General features: G+C 50.7%; 3 protein-coding genes across 3 annotated transcripts; 1 reads left to right on the top strand and 2 right to left on the bottom strand.

Annotated features, from left to right (window-relative positions):
• Positions 1-4,820: 4,820 nt before the first annotated feature.
• GGI43DRAFT_383323 (ornithine-oxo-acid transaminase) lies at positions 4,821-6,382 on the bottom strand (the record flags this gene model as incomplete). The annotated part of the gene is made up of 3 exons (XM_083203369.1): positions 4,821-4,958; positions 5,054-5,755; positions 5,891-6,382. 3 exons carry the CDS (start codon positions 6,380-6,382, stop codon positions 4,821-4,823), a joined length of 1,332 nt encoding a protein of 443 aa, XP_083061410.1.
• Positions 6,383-7,738: 1,356 nt separating this feature from the next.
• Positions 7,739-10,728, top strand: GGI43DRAFT_403764 (protein GPI10). The gene is made up of 3 exons (XM_083205831.1): positions 7,739-8,591; positions 8,765-8,995; positions 9,070-10,728. The coding sequence occupies exons 1-3, from the start codon at positions 8,388-8,390 to the stop codon at positions 10,558-10,560; spliced, it is 1,926 nt and encodes a 641-aa protein (XP_083061409.1). The 5' UTR covers positions 7,739-8,387; the 3' UTR covers positions 10,561-10,728.
• Positions 10,701-14,921, bottom strand: GGI43DRAFT_403763 (Rho GTPase-activating protein). Its single transcript, XM_083205830.1, has 3 exons — positions 14,261-14,921; positions 13,700-13,858; positions 10,701-13,633 (listed from the first exon to the last, which is right to left on the bottom strand). Exons 1-3 carry the CDS (start codon positions 14,412-14,414, stop codon positions 11,235-11,237), a joined length of 2,712 nt encoding a protein of 903 aa, XP_083061408.1. The 5' UTR covers positions 14,415-14,921; the 3' UTR covers positions 10,701-11,234.
• Between the last annotated feature and the right edge of the window lie 1,969 nt (positions 14,922-16,890).

Genomic DNA, 16,890 nt, shown 5'->3' with positions numbered 1-16,890 from the left:
CCACTGCGAGAACAGGACCCTTAAATCGGGGGACCACTTTTGATGCCGCTAAACCCACTCCTGTGCTGCTGGTCATTCATGTAGGACTTTTTAGGCCGCGCTCGATGCGCCAATGTCGGAGCGTGAATGATTGGAGGCGTGTGAGCCCGTCGATGACAGCCAGACGACTGAGTGATGCTTCCTCGTGCCTGGCGTGAAGGAGGGCACTGCCTCTGTTTGTGACGACGGCTGCCTCCATTAGCACATTTTTGGAGAATGATTAGGCACCATTAGCTACAAGATTAGTTTGGAAACTTGATCAGAATGATGCTTGTATGTCGGAACTTGGTGGCTGCAAGAGCTGCAAAAGCTGCAAGGGCGGTCAAGAGCTGTAGAATGAGGCGGCGCCATGAAAAAGCATGAAACAGACCATTGATGCTTATACTTTGTACCCTGGCGGGCGCACTACAGCACACGAGTAGGTACTTGCCCACCGAGGACTTACCGCTTGATGAAATGAATTGGCATGGTGCCTCGCGCTTGGTGTACCGAGTACGAGAGACTCGATTCCGTATTCTGTACGAGCAATCTGCATGTATGTATGTGTAGTGCCTTATCACTTATGCACAAGCAAGGAAAAGGCGCGAGCGAGGGCTGCTGCTACTACCTCTGGAAGGCGGGAGGCTAATCCCAACATATTTTCTGCCGGGCAGATTCCCCCAGCTAGGCCTGAACAGGACTCACCGCACTGGTGTAAGAATGCATCATCGCCATGGTTGATTTTGTTTTTGGACTCCGCGACTTCTGCCTGGTCTTCCCACAATGCTTTCCGCTTTCTTTTCTTTTTGTGGCTTCCTTTTTCCCTCTTTTCTGATTTTCTCATCACTAGCCGAGACTGCTGCTAATTGGTGGACCAACTGCATTAGCAGCCTGCTTGAGACAAGCTTAAAGGGAGCTTCGCGTCCAATCAATCACTCTTCTCATCCCCACGATGCCATCGTTTATGCTGTGCAACATGAACCGTCATTAACGACGATGGCCATTATACTGGGGGAACATCTAAACGGCTCCCGCGAGTCAAGAGTACGATGTGTCTCACATCCTCCCTGCATTCGATAATTGCCGGCAATATTGGCTAGAAGTACATGGCTGCGTACTGCTACACACTCTGTGCTTCATAGCAAGTACATAGACTACCTACTATTCAACACATCTTTTTTTTTTTGTCGCGTCAAATCATCCAGCCCAGTTTTCTACGTGGGATGGCTTGATTTGACTCTCAAAAGTGGCCCCCCCTGCTGCAGCAAACAAGTCTGGAAGTAATCTGGCCAATCCTATCGACAGCCGGTGTCCGCAACCAAGTACGGAGTTGAGATACTACTGCTGCAGAGCTGTATACATCAAACTCTGGACTCCATTCCTCACGCAGTAACGATGCTTCGGTGGAAGCTGACCCGTCTTTTCAGTATTCCGTCTATGCAACGTGTAGCTTGTTACTACGACTTGTCATCTATACTCTGCACGTACTCCTTGTAAGTATGGTACTAATAATATTAGCCCAGCTGCTGCCACCAGGCATTGCTTGTGCAATAGTGCCACAGTACGTGTCCATATCCATATTCAGGCTTTCTACTATTCTTATACTACTTGGCCGGTGAAGCAACTCCGAGGCCCTGGAGACTTCATCTTCCTCACTTCTAACCCTGCTTAGCCGTGGTATTTATTTAGCGTTCAGCAACGCTCGATACTTGGTATGTACTTCGGACCTTCACTGTGCCCGGACTATCGAAAGGGTGGGCATCACAAACACAGGATGTTTCTCTTCTTGTACGCGAGGGACTCTATCGCACCTGAACCTGTTATTTTTAGTATCCCTGGTGTTCTAGACGGACTGGAGTCCCAACGGATCTCATCGCATGCCCAACATCATATGCACCAATCGAGCCACCCCATATTCTTCCTTGGCTCAACTCGGCCATCGCTGACGGCCTTGACATCACAGCGGTGACCAGGGTCCTGGGTACCTGGTCTCATGGCCTCGAGCGCTGTCAAAATGCGCAGAATTGCCTGATCGGATTCTAGTTTGAGGGCATGAAAAAAGATCGTCTGTTTCCTGTTTCCTATTAGTATATATCAAAATGCTCATCCATCACCTGACACTGCGTCTGCGTGGCCTGGCACCTCCCCGCTATTCTATCTGGCTTAGTACTTGGATGGCCCATGATGCTACTATCGCCGGCCATCGAGCTATTGACCACCAGCCCAGCCAGCACGTGCAATCGTAGGGCGATGGAAGGCTCGTGTATCACACGCCTTCTCCCTTCCCCTTTCTCTTAATTCACGCAACGTTTTCGACGCCAGTTCATTTCCAACGTGCTCACCGTGCTTGGAGCGGCTTGAGGCGGCATCGCGGAATCCGTCGTCGGCCGCTACCATCTGCTGTGTCCCAAGCGGCTGACTCGACTTGGACCGATGCGCGGCTTCGCCTTTTGGCTTTTGGAGAGGGGGAGGGATCGACGTGAAGAGGAGCTGTGCATAAGGCCGAGCGGCAGCTTCAGAAACATGGGCTTGTTCCCTGTTTTTGTTTGACGCTCGGCATCCTAGGCGCTAGCATCGAGGCAATCGTGAGCTGCGAATTAAGTTTCAGAGGTAGTTCACTGCTATCAAACAGCCGGGCTGAGATGGGCCGAGCTGGCTTCTAGATTTACTTCCTTGCATAGCGTGCTGTTTCTCGATCGATTGCGGCTTAAGTGGCTTGCCAAAGAGCCGACGATACGAACCCGTGCAGGACAGAGCGCGACACAACGCAATTCTGCGTCCTATGAAGACAAACCACGTCCCTAGGCGTCCAAGCCACCTTCACGTCTGTTGTTATGATGAGTCCAAATCCCAGAAATACTATAACCCTGCCGCACATCATGACATCAGTGCGAGACCGAGAGATCTGCATGCTGCAGTCACCATCAGGCATTTTACCAAACCCCTTCCCTTGCATGCAAATTACACATCTCATCTTATCCTCTGTAAGGGTGAGGATTGTAGACTGGGTTTTGCTGGATTGGAATGATCTCAACCTTGCCTACCTAATCTGTTACATGCCTTATACACAGACAGCTTAATGATACCCTGCTTGTTTGGTTATTACCCGTAGGCTATGTAAGGACAAACTGAACGACCTTCTACTTGGAGATACCAGCCACGGCGTATGAGTAGATACATTTCTTTTTCTCGCTTTACAGCACCCTGCATCTCACTTCCCTCCTCCGCGATTAATTAAACAAAAGTAATGAGGCAACAACGTGACAAGACGGCCGTCTTAATCCAATAAGATTGTTTCATTTACACCACATCCTACCTAAGCGAAGCCGTCGCAGGCAGGATATTTCCCCTCTCGCCCAAACTTCACTTATACTCCATAATTCAGGCATCCGCCCCCCTCCTGCAACACCACAATCAGCCTATCATTTTCCACTCTCGAAGATACACATACCGTATACACGTCTTCCCGTTCTCTCTCCCCACCTTTGCCAAACTCAATAGTGAATTGACTAGCTCAAGGGTAATACTACTCTATGCAGTACCTGACTGAGATGCCACCCCGCCATCAAAGTCCTACATGTTAACACATCACCACTGCACACACTCACATACTGCCATCACACATCAGCACACACCCTCAATAAGACGTATACCCACCCCCTTCCTTTTTGCTCTCCCCGCTTTCAATAGTTTAGGAAGTACGCTTCTTCTTTTCTCTCTCCCTCACCCCCACTGCATTATCCTCCCGTCCTCCTATGCATGCGTGCATCCACATTTGCCTTTTCTGGACACACTTTTCACTTTGGCATGCGCGGACGTGCTAGTATCAATCGAGCCTCGGCTTATCGCATCACCCATGAGCAATTTTCTTCTTTCTTGATTTTTATCAACTTACATAGACGCCCTCCAGGCAGAATAACTCATCATTGTAAAATTTTGGAGTTTTCACATGCTGTGAATACTGAACTAGCAGTCAAACCCCCATGCATTCCCCATTCCTTTTATCGCAGTAGTCCTCCTGTTGCCTAATTGTAAGGACAGGTAAGGCAGACAAAACAGAGAGTTGTCCGCGTTAATGCATGAATGCCTACTTGACCAAAATTTGGCCTTGGGCGTACAAGGCACGAAAGAGTAAGACGAGGGCGAGAGAAGAACAAAAATGCCGCTTGAGCCGCTCCAGCCACTGATAGAAGATCACCTGGACGCCCTTGGGGATTCACAGCATTGCTTCAATGCGAACAAAGCGTCTAAATGGGAGTGAAGGGTGCCATTATCAAATAACAAGAGATGCTATCAATCTCTTACCGAAATGCATGAACAAAATTCACAGATAGGACAAAATGGCAAATCATATACCACCCCAATTTATGTTAATTGATCGTTTCATGCCTTCTTAGCAAGGCATACATACTACTACAAATGCTCTCTGCGCCGCGGACGACGATCCGCCCGACCTGTTTAGAAAACAGGGAATATGGCTTCCGGCGCAGAATGAGAAAAAAAAAATAAATACAATACTGGCAACAAAGAATAAAGAAGAATAACAAAACAAGCCCAAAACAGTAATCCATAATATGCTCCCGTTCCTATGCTGCTTCATGACCGGTCCTGGCTATCCCTTGGGTATCTTATACGTTTGACGTGTAAATCAAAAAGGAAATTCCTCGTCTCTCTTTTCGCGTGGGTCGCCCTCATAATTCCCGGAGCTCGCGCTCAAGAGGCAGCGGCGTCTACTTCCCGTAGGACGGTACGCTCTGGACTTTCCTCCTTTAGACTGCTAGAGGAAAGTCGTCACTTATTATTCAGTGACCCTCGGATTTAGGGGCTGTGGGCAGCTCCTTCAGAGCCTCAGCAATGATGTTGAGACCCTTGCGAAGCTCCTCTTCGGTGATGACGAGAGGAGGCGCAAAACGGATAATGTCTCCATGGGTTGGCTTGGCCTAAAGGGGTTATTAGTACAAGAAATGTAGCGAAAAAAGAGGGGTAGAGATGAGAAAAAGAGGCAGAGCAGCTATAAGATGTTTGAAAAACTTACCAAGAGGCCCTTGCTCTTCAGCAGAAGGCAGAGGTCCCATGCAGTGCGGCCCGAAGCAGCCGACTCATCAATGACGACGGCATTCAACAGACCCTTTCCGCGGACTGTCTTGATAATGGGCGACTTGAGTGCGGCCACGCCATCACGGAAGATGTGGCCAAGACGCTCAGCCTTGGCAGTCATATCCTCCTCTTCAAGGATCTCCAGAGCTCGGATGGACACTGCACAGCCCAGAGGGTTACCACCGTAGGTTGAACCGTGAGTGCCAGGCTCAACGACCAGCATGATCTCCTTGCTGCTCAAGACAGCACTGACGGGGTACATGCCACCGGAGATGGCCTTTCCAAGAGTGACCATGTCAGGCTTGATGCCTGACCACTCGGAGCAGAGCATGCGGCCAGTGCGGCCAATACCAGTCTGGATCTCGTCACAGATGAGGAGAACGTTGTGCTTCTTGCAAATGGCGTGGACCTTGGTGAGGTAGTCATCGTCGGGAACAACAACACCAGCCTCACCCTGGATGGGCTCAACAATGAAGGCGGCGGTATCCTTGCCATGGGCCTCCAAAACCTCCTCTAGGTCGGCCACGTTGTTGTAGCGGATGGCCTTGCCAGTGGAAGGAGAGGTGGCACCAATGTTGGGGACATAAGGACCATAGTTGTCCTTGGACTCGGGATCGGTGGACAGAGTGATGGCAGCCATCTGCAGCAAGTGTTAGTATACTTCTCTTGTTTAATTTGTCGAAGGCTCGAAGAGAGCCTCAATCCCTTCTTCTTTTTTTTTTTTGGCCCATAACCAAAAATATGGGATGCGCTGGAAAGCTGATAGGATACTTACAGTTCGGCCGTGGAAGTTCTCAGCAGCGCAAAAGACCAATGCCTTGCCCTCTTGAACACCCTTGACCTTGTAAGCCCACTTACGGGCAATCTTGATAGCAGTCTCAGTGGCCTCGGCACCAGTGTTCATGGGCAGCACCATGTCGTAGCCGAAGACGCTGCGGACCTTCTCGGCCCACTTGGGGAAAACATCGTTGTAGAAGGCTCTTGAGCTTAGAGTTAGGCGGGAGGCCTGCTCGACAAGAGCCTTAACGAGCTCGGGGTGGCAGTGGCCCTGGTTGACGGCGCTGTAGGCAGACAGGAAGTCAAGGTACTGGCGGCCTTCCGGGTCCCAGACATTGACGCCCTGGGCCTTGGCGAAGACAACGGGGAGAGGGTGGTAGTTGTGAGCCGCATACTGTTCCTCAGTGGCGATGGCGGCATCAGTGGAAGAGGCGTGGAAGCGGGATGCAGCGCCATTGCTGGCAACGGCATCGCTAGCGTGAGGAGCCATGGTTGGAGAGAATTGGTAGTTGGTGTTGGAGAAAAAGAGGTCTAAAATTGTTGCTGCGTTAGTTGGAGGTCGGATTTGCAAGGAATGAAGTTGTTTGCGATAAGCCGGAACACGGAGGGGGAGGGGCACTGATAGCAGGGATAAGCGCCGATTGACGCGCCGATTGACGTACCAGCTAAATAGAAATTGGAGTAGATAGCTGAGCAGTGAAGCAGATGCTGTGATAAGAAAAAGAAGGTGTTAGCCCAAATGCTGACTTATTTACTTTTTGGTTTTCACGTACAAATTCATAAATGCAGATGCTGATGAGAGAGAGAGAGAGAGAGTCAGTTTCCAAACCACCTGACCACTGGGGGAGACGACGACAATTATAGGCCCGTGAGAAAGCGGGCAATCGATAGAACCGTCGACGCCGCGTGGAATCAATGTGTCACCTACTCGAGCTGGATCCAGGCATTGGAGACGAACATACGCCGCCGCTATACCCCTAAGTGCAAGTCTGAGCGTGTAGCAGCACGCAGGTGGAGCAGAGGCTCCAGACGCTGGGCTCTGCTCCCTGTAGCTCCCTGCACGGCTGGAGAGCCAACGCCGTGGAGGTGCCGGTGGTTTCCTTCTGCGAGGGCACGATTCGCCGCAGGTCCGATAGTCCATGGCCGCCGAAGCCGTAGGGCGCCCCAGAGAAGCGGCCGGCTGGCCTCGGCATTTTGGTCTGGACCCCTAGCAGAGGGTCTCGAAACGGGCTAGGGGCGCGTGGGAGCGTGACGATTGCACTCCAGGATCTAGGCGAACGATTGCCCAGCTGGGCAAAGCAATAGGCAATCATGCTATTATTCCCTTAAGTATCTAGTCCATACGCTAGATTTTGAATCCGCAGTGCCTTCTTCACATTTTTAAGCAGTGGGATGGCATTGATCCCCACATCCGGCGGCTCTCTCATGATTTTGCGCTGATGCAGCATCCGGTCCGGCCACCAAGGAAAAAAGGAAAAAAAAAAGGGTGGGGAGCCCTGTCGCCGTGTTGGAGGTAAGCCAATGAGAACGGCCGCATTACGTACGTAGACTTGGCTCTCTGTGGTCTTGTGAGATCTGTGAATGGTATCTGCGGCCTATGACGAACGGACGGCTGAGGGAATGATGTAATGTGAGATTTGGCTGCATGGGAGGATGCTTTGTCGACCAATGCTTACGCTGGATGCTGATGCCAAAGAAAGGATGTGCATATGCTACTGCAAGCGAATGGTAAGGAGATAAGGCGATACGAGCATTGCTACATCCAAGTGAGACCGGGGTGGTTTTATCTGTATACATAGATACGATCACTTACTGATTAGATGAGATTAGATCACATTGAATTGAAGATGGCCCTTTTTCATTGGTGTTCGGCAGTGTAATACTCTACTAGTAGTAATAACCGTGTTAAGAGCTGCTGGGCACTTTCTATATCTACCTCCTTCTCGATATGCACTTGTTGGAACATAGGTAACTTGCGCAGCTCCTTCCACGCATTATTTTCCAGTCAATAGCTGCTATCCAGCGGCTTCTATTGGTTGCTCGTGCCAAATGCCAAGTGCCAAGTTCCAAAGTTGTACGGCAGGCGCATCTGCACTTGCAGGGGGCTCTAAACAAGCTCAAGGTCAGTGCTCATTAGTCTGAAGACATAGGGAGGCAGGTAGATCATATGCTACTCTTTTCAAGATTTTATGATGAGAATTTATTTTCAAATATACTCAAACAACACGCGAAAAAGAAATCTTGGGAGTTCTCGTGCTGCCACGCCCGACTCCGCAATGCATGAATTGGGCCACGTTACTCGTTGTCCATCAAGCAGCGGAGCAGCAAGGGCCCAGCCAATCCAATCCAATCCACCATAGCGTGACGGGAGCCTGATTAGCAGCCGCTAGACACTAAAGGGGCTCCCCTACAACCACCTATAGCGCGCCAACTCAACTGGACACTTTCAACGTTCCCCAATGCCCACCCACTAAAGCCAAACCATCCACATAACCATGGCTGGCCACCAACGCGCTCCTTCGGCCTCGTTCAAGAGCAAGCCGCGTCTCTCACCCGTTCCGCTGCGAGACATCATCATTCTGCGGCTGATAAATGCCCTGTATCTGGCCACCTTCTTCCAGCCCGATGAGTTTTTCCAGGCGCTGGAGCCGGCTTGGCGCCTGGCCTTTGGACCCGGAAGCGGCGCGTGGCTCACATGGGTAAGTCTTTATACATATATCCTATTTGAGTATATATATATATATATACACTCAAATACATAACACAATTCTTCCATTGATATAAACCTGAAAAGAGAGGGAGCAAAAACTAGCACATTCCAACAAAACTTCATCTCATTGCACCTTTACTAACGTCTTTACTCGCTTTACAGGAATGGCATCACCAGCTGAGGTCGTCTCTCCATCCTCTCCTCTTCTCTGGTGCATACATGGCTGCAGATCGCCTATCTGCCATCTTTCCTCCAGGAAATGCTATTCGCTCCGCCGCAGTCATTGTTTCTCCTAGGATCTTGCAGGCCATCATTGCTGCTCTAGGAGACTGGTACACCTGGCATCTTGCCTCTAATGTGTATGGCTCTGATAGCAACGCTTCCTTCTTCGCTGTAAGTCTCACCCCAAATTCTCCTCAATTCCTAAGTCTAAGCATGCCACTTATACGATAATTGAACACCTTCAGCTCTTCATGCAACTTCTGAATCCCTGGCAATGGTATTGCTCCACCAGGACGTTTTCCAATTCTCTCGAGACAACTCTCACAGTCATGGCTCTCTGCTATTGGCCTTGGCAACTCGTCGGTGTTGCCCCATATTCCATCAAAGAGAATTCCAAGCCCTTCAACGTCCTGCGTGGTAAACTCTGGCGCCTCCGTGCCTCGCTGTGCCTCGCTGCCATGGCTGTCGTTTTACGCCCTACTAATGTCCTTATTTGGCTCACCATTGTCTTTGTTGCTCTTACAAGAATAACGCTTCAGGGAAACTCGCCATTGAGTTTCTCTACTATCTTGGTTCTATTCAGAGAAGCAGTCCTCTGCGGGTCTCTGGTTGTGGGCTTATCTGCTCTTGCTGACCGATTCTACTTTGGATTCTGGGCCTTCCCACCTTATAACTGGCTCACTTTTAACATCTCCAAATCACTTGCTGTCTTTTACGGCCGCAACCCTTGGCACTACTACATCCTCCAAGGCATACCTCTGCTTTGTACTACAGGCATCCCTTTTGCCGTGCCGGCATTGTTCAAACCGTTATCCAAGACTACCGATCAAGCCAACATCCTTCGGACGCTCTCCTACGCCGTCCTAAGCACCATTGTTGCGCTTTCCCTCATCTCCCACAAAGAAGTTCGCTTCATCTACCCTCTCCTTCCAATTCTTAGCGTCCTTGCCGCTCCAAGAGCCGCGTCTTTCTTCACTTCAGTCATACGAACAAGCCCCCCTCCCTCTATTTCCTCTGCGGCTCAAATATCTGCATCTCAACCCTCCAGAACCAAGTCACCAGCTGCTCGCCGCGCTCGCCTTCGCAACAAGCCTCTTCTCTTTACCGCCTTGGGAATCAACATTATCCTCGCCGGCTATCTCTCTTTCCTGCACCAACCCGCACCTCTTGGCGTTCTCTCATTCCTCCGACAAGAATATGAACGTATTCATCCCTCTGCTGTTCGGATCGCCCATCTAACCCACTACTCGGCATCCCCAATCACCAATGCCACGACATCTGTCGATGACGACACTAATAAAGAGGATCTCTTTGCTCTCTTTCTAATGCCATGCCACTCCACCCCCTGGCGCTCACATCTCGTCTACCCAGATCTGTCCGCCTATGCGCTCACCTGCGAGCCTCCTCTGCATACCCAGCCAAACACTCCTGAGCGCGAATTTTACCGCGACGAAGCAGATCGCTTCTACGATAACCCTCTCCCGTTCTTAGGCCAGGAACTATTTGCCCCTGAAAATCCCGTCGTGCCTGTTCCTCGGTATATCGTCGGATTCGAAGGTATTGAGCCTTGGCTAGGCGAGTTTTTGAATACTCCTGAGGGCAAGCGACTGGGTATATCGCAGCTAACTCGCGTGTGGGCGGGCTTCAATGGATTTTTTAATGAAGATTGGAGGAGAGCGGGATACATGATTGTTTGGGATACGGGGGTGTACGAGGGATCTGTCACAAAGGCCTAATTCGTTTATCTCTTTTGCAATTGTTTCGTTGATATTGGCATAGGAAAAGAAAGAGCGGCAATAGTTTTTGTATCGCAGAAGAAAGGAAATAGCGTACAGTTCATTCATAAGATTAGATATACAAAGTATACATCTACAGCTAATCCCAATAAATTAATTTATATACAATCTTGAATATGCATTCTCATCCATAACCAAGTTTGATGGTCCTGCGGAGGGGAAAAGGCCCTAAAAGAGAGAAAGTGAAAGTGAGGCTTGCATGGTATATCACCCATTTTTCAAATTACATCAACGGCCGTAGCAACCGACATATATGTCTTTCATAACTAAATAATTTTTACCTAATATTCCCATTTCCTACACATGCTTCTCCCCTTCCGCCTTCCGCTTCAACATACATACAGCAGTGTTTTGACGTTAAAAAAGCTCCCTTTTCCATCTCTTCCATTCAAAAAAGAAGAGAAAGAGAAGAGAAAAAGGTCTTTAAATACATGATAGACAAAGGAAATTCGTTAATTCTAGAAAAAAGAAACGAGATAAAAAAAGGGACAAAAAAGGGGGGTGATAAGAAGAGAAATTAATAGAGAGAAAAAACGGCCCGTCCCATCAACTCCTCATAATCCTAGATTCATCTTCATCGCTTGGGGAAAGCTCATTTACAACTAAAAAAGTCACTATGCTTGCTTTTCCTCTTGCTCTTTATTCTCTACAACGGCTGGCAATGGTTGCTCCAGAGGTGGCGGTACTTGGGACTCGGGTACTGTCACAGCTTGCGTCTTGGGCAGGGCAGCAGTCTCAGGAGCTGCTTCTTTGGCAGCATTAGCTACCGGCACGACATTTTGCGGCTCAGAGTCCGATTCGCTAATGACCCTGTGAATGGTCATGCCTTGGGTAACCTCTCTCTGAGCTGGTTCGGTTTGGCCAAGCTTCCTGTACACTTCTGGTGCTGCTGGCGGGACATTTGCTCTTTCTTTCGAAGCATCTCTAAACGCAAGTTGTTGAGCCGCATTCGGGAAGAGCTTATCCTCTTCTCGATTGAGATCTCGCTTTATGTCCAGACTCTTACCCCGTGGCGCCAGCATACTCTGGCCGAATGGTTGATGGCCGTCTGAAGGAGGAGGGGATTTATTCCGCTTGTGATCGGCAACTTCTTTGGCCTCTCGATACTTGTGCTTTATCCATCCAATAGGTCCTTTAGAGTCTTCATCCTTGGAGCTATCATACGTGTAAGCGCGATCGCTACCGCTTCCTACTTGCTCGGAACTCTCGCCAGTGAAGCTCTTCCGGGGCTTGGCAATGGCACTTCCAATAGATGTGGTGCTAACATCTGCGTTATGGTTTGAGCCAATGTTGATTACTGGAGGTGATGCTTTGGGGCTAGTCGGCCCGCTTGGAAAGTCGTCTTTCTTAGTCCTTGACAGTCTCCACCTGCTCTTTTTTTCTTTATCGGCCGTCTCGACGATTGCTGGCAAGGGTGGCTCTTGAGCCACCTGGTCTAAATCTGATCCGTCATTGAACGATGAATTAACTGAAGCAGGGGGGGATTTCTTCCCACGTGGTGCGGAAACATCAAGGTTAAGCTCATGATAATGTGAAATCGAATGATTATGCGAGTGATTATGCGAGTCAGTGTGGTTCTGGTGAATAGCAGGGGTCGAGAGCTGGTGATGCAAATCCGGCTGCTTTGGAGAGTCTATGGCTGGTGTCGAAGCAGAAGGCGCTGGTTGTGGAACAGAATGAGGAATAGTACTTGGACGAAATTGAGGCTGTGTTGTGGGCTGTGCAAAAGCAGGTGTCGCTTCCAAAGGGTTTCCTGCCTCTGTACCTGGCGAGGCGGAGTGTGGAAGCGAGGAGCACGAGCTCTGGGCGCTGATGCTCATGCTACCTGGTATCCGCTTCTTCTTGAGCTTGTTTGGCTGTCTTTTGTCGCCGCCGCCGCTCTCGTGGTTCGGAGATCGCTGAAAGAGGTGCTCTAATTTTTGATGCTTTGAAGGCGCCGATTGGTCGTGTGGGACGTCCAACAGTCTCTCTTGGCTTCGACCAGCTGATAGTATACGATCGGGAGCGAGATGCATGGAGTCGAAAGTCGTATGCGATGGGGTCGGTGTAGTAGCTCTGTAAGGGGTATCAATGACATCCTGTTGAGGTAAGCGAGCTGGCGTCAGCGGCTCCAAGGCAGGTGAGTGTGGTGCGCGGCCAGGGTTCTCGTTCTTCTTGAATTTGCCTCCTACCAGAGCTGGTGACTTCTTAGATGGTACGGTGTTGCTCCTAGCCAAACCGCCACCAGTGGGCGTTGCAGCCAAGGCCGGGCTGTTGGGAGTGACAGCACCATCAACTCTGGAGTGCCTGGAAGATACGGATCTGTTTCGACGAATTAAGCCATCTTTGCGGATGCTCTCGGCACCAGCACTGGCGTTAGAAGCCGTTCTCCCTAAACCCGAATTTCGGTCTTGGTTCGGCGTACGCGGAGGGTTAGGAGTCCCGGAGGCCACTTGCTGCATCGTTGTCTCGTCTGCCTCGGTGCCTTGCATTCCGATAAGGAAATGGTCTTGATTCTCAATGAGAAAAATGATGACGCATTGATTCAGTCGATACTCCTCAGGTGCCATTGCATGTGAGGGGTGGGATAGCATGCCGGGTTGGAAAATGGCAGCCAAGTTCTGAGAATTCATGCGGTTTTCATCAGACTTGGCTGCAAATACGGCCAGCAGATCCAGAATGTAGAGAAGCAGCTGCTTGTTAAGCGGAGGCAATTCTGTAATCAGCTTCTGGTATTTCACAATAGCTGCCCTCTCATCAAAATTCTCAACGAATTGCGGACCTTCCGTATCTCCAACTGCTTGCTTTGTAGCTCCACGAAGGGGATCGCGGAACTTTTCGTATAGGTCCAGAGGTACTACGGGCTCGGGTAAATCGTTGAGATATCTTCGGAGCACATTGGCAGCATCGTGAACGGTATATCCTTCCCAAACGAGTCCCTTGCCATATCGATCAGGTGAATCGAAAATCGTCTTGAGCTCTTTGATTCGTTTCTCGGAACCGCTCAATCGGAAGATGCCTTCAATACCAGTAGCTAGGGCCGGTGTTAGCAGTGATCAGAATCCATGAACCGACTGGCTCCGTTCTTCGTCAGACGTACCCTTTTCCTTCAAGAAGACACCGCATTTAGCGACGACAATGGGAACATAGCCGTAAATGTAGCTCTTGCCATTCTCATCAACAAGAGAAATGGCAACGTTTGCGTATGTTATGCTCTGTCGGAGAGGAACACCAAATATGCCTCCGTTGCCACGGTGGTCTATAAACTCATTAGATTAGTTCAGTGTGTTGACACAAGTAAGATGACGCATTAGGAAAGCTCTTTTTCTCTCTCTCTTTCTGTTCATGGACATATACAATGTAGCCAAGGGACAGCGGAGACGATTAGTTAAAAAGGCCAGGGAAGACCATTCAAGAGGAAAGGATTTGCATCGCTTGATACGCCTTTCAACTATGACTATTCATTGACCAAGCAAACTGCGACAAGAAGTCCCTGGCTTCAATAGGCATATGTGGCACGCAACGAAACGCAACCTAGCAAATTGAAAATCGATACCAGATGATCTGAATAGCGACCAGAGCTTCCTGAACGAAGCGAGCCGCCTGCGGATAAAGGTATGAGGGCCGACGGGAGGGGATGTTGTGGAAGTTGAGAGCGTACCCTGCTGAGACGTTTCCTGGTGTTTGGTAGGCAGCTTGAAGTTCTTCCACCAGGACTTGAGGTCGCGTTTGTTCGGCGGCGACGCAGGGGTGTTGGGCATCGCAGGCAGCGACGGCGGGCTGCCCTGATGCGGATTCGGATTGCTGGACATCATGGCGGGCGCCAGCGCGTGGAGGGCAGATGTCGGGAGACACGCAGCGCAGCCAGAATCAATGGATGGGCAGACTCAGCGAGACCGCGAATTGTCCAGATCGACGAAGGGCGCAACGAGCGATGGATTCGGCCCCCGAAAGGGAGGCAAGAGAAGAGAGAGTGGTGAGCAAGAGCGAGAGCGGGGGATGTGAGCGAGTGCAATGGAGCAAGCTGGAAGTTCGCAGACGGCGCCAAAGTCGGGGAGGCCTGTCAACGAGTGTCGATGATTGCGCAAGATGAGGAGTGACTCTTGGCCTCGTCGCTCAGCTGGACGAGACGCTTCGCCGGGCAGCGAGCGGGCGGGAAGCAGAGCGGGCGATCCAAGGATGAAGTAGCGGCCAGATGCCCCGACAAAGGCCCAGAGACATGAGGGAAGCGATTCTGGCGGCGGTGGTGATGGATGGGCGCGGAGGGAGGTTGAAGGAGGTGCACGGCGTTTGGTTGAAAGCCCGGCTGTGGTGTTGCAGCTTTGTCGCCGTGAGGTTTTTGGTGGCGGGTGGCACAGCGGTACGGCGGGTACTCTGAGGGCGCCGCGGGCCAAGTACCTCGCGGTAGCAGCGTCGTACTGCTGCGAGGAACCACGGGATGGCAGGTCGCAGTGCTAGGCCCTTTAGCGGCCCCGAGACAAGGCAGCTCACCAGGCGTCACGCAGGCCATGTGCCGGGCCGGTACCTGTACATACAAGCTTGTACGTGGGCTGCAGGCACGCTTCTTTTGTGGCGCGGGCTTATTATTAGAAGTCGTGTGTGCGTAGCTGACGAACCGCTGAGAGAGAGCTGTTCTGATACATGATATTACACGATACATGCGCGGCACAGCCAATACTTGACGGGGCATTCCTTGCGGGAGGATGGCTGTAAAACACAGGGGCTCCAGAACAAGGCAGCTGCAGGCACGGTACAGTCGCAGCGACTGGACAAGGGGAAAAAACGATGATACTGCCACTACAATACTACAAGCGAGTAATACAGTTTGCTGCAGCCATGCCAGGTACTTTTGTCGCCAGGTACCTACTGTACTTGGTCTCAGTTGAGCTGAGTGCCTGAATTATCTGGACTCACGCTGCCCACTGCTACACTAGCAATTCTTCCACTTCCACTTCTATACATGTACAAACCAGCCCCTCCATCAGACACTAGATGCAGCTCCTCCATGCGCCAGTAATGACTTGGACCAGGGCAACGAGGCGGTGCACCCGCGCAAAACGAGGGGGACAGAGAAATCGGCAGGGAAGCCAGACAGCGAATGACGTTGGGACAAGGCGTTGATTTCTGGATGATCGGCGCCTGGATCTTCAAAAGGCAGCGCAGCGCAAACAAGGCCATGATCCCTGCAAGGTGCTGCAACGGACGTCTCGAGAGGAGGGGCGGCGACCTGGTGGGTGGACGGGAGCTGAGCTGAGCTCGAATGTCTCGCGCTGTCTCTGGCTCTGTCTCTGTCTCTGTCTCTGTCTCTGTATGGCAGCATATACAGCATCTCAATGTATGATGAATCATACAGGAATCATACAACCCAAAAAGGGGGCGCTACATAATAGCTGAGCTGCTAGTGGCCCAGTATGACAAGACTACGCTGGTGCTAGCATCGAACAAGGGAGATGACATATACGATAGTGCTCAGGACTTCGTATTATACCACCTATTACAACAAGAGGTCAGAGCTGCATCCTCTCAGCAGGCCAATATTGATTAATACTCCATCGGCTTTCTCTTTTTTTAGCATAGCCATATGGGGGCGTGCCCGTGCTAGCGGTAGGGCCAATATCGCCCCAATCCTGCCAATATCCAGCTCTCTGACCTTCATTCAATTAAGTTTACATGCATATACGCGGGCAATTTTTAGGCCTGCTTAGCACCGTCAACGACTAGCTCGCCTGGGGATGCCAATCAGACGTCACAGCACAGGCTCTCGTATTTGTTTACTCCGTAGTTCGGTGCGCGACAGGCTCACTCACCAACAACAACGACAATCGCCGAAAGATAACTGCGAATGCACAACGAGACGAGGCTTGTGCCAAGGCAAGGCTTATGTCAAATAGTTCACGAAGCCGTTGTGGCTTGGGCGACCAGGCTGACCGACGTCGTATTATCGGCTTTCTCGTACGTGTCCGGCCAACGACAAGGTTACGAACAAGTCGTCATTTTCACCCCATCCTCTTGCATTCAAAGCCTCGCCTAAAGGCAAACCTCGTCCCCATTTCCGGTGATTTCATAGAGAGCGGGCAAGCTATTGCGTTGCGCCTTGACCAGGGGATTGTATAAACAAGTCAAACATCCGAGCATAGCCACACTAGCGGTCCCAGTATTTGAGGCTCACGATGAACGATGCAGCCGAGCAATCCAGGAACTAGCAAGGAAATACGGATTCTGACGTCTTTGCGGTATTCCAAACCAATCCGCATGCCATACAATCTTGCACTAATGCAAGCTGGGGCATGG

The sequence above is a fragment of the Trichoderma evansii genome (genome assembly GCF_050947405.1).
Source record: "Trichoderma evansii strain SZMC 28006 chromosome Unknown GGI43scaffold_8, whole genome shotgun sequence".
Classification (NCBI taxonomy): domain Eukaryota; kingdom Fungi; phylum Ascomycota; class Sordariomycetes; order Hypocreales; family Hypocreaceae; genus Trichoderma; species Trichoderma evansii.
Note: the sequence above shows the minus strand (reverse complement) of the source record. Positions and strands in the feature narration are given on the sequence as shown.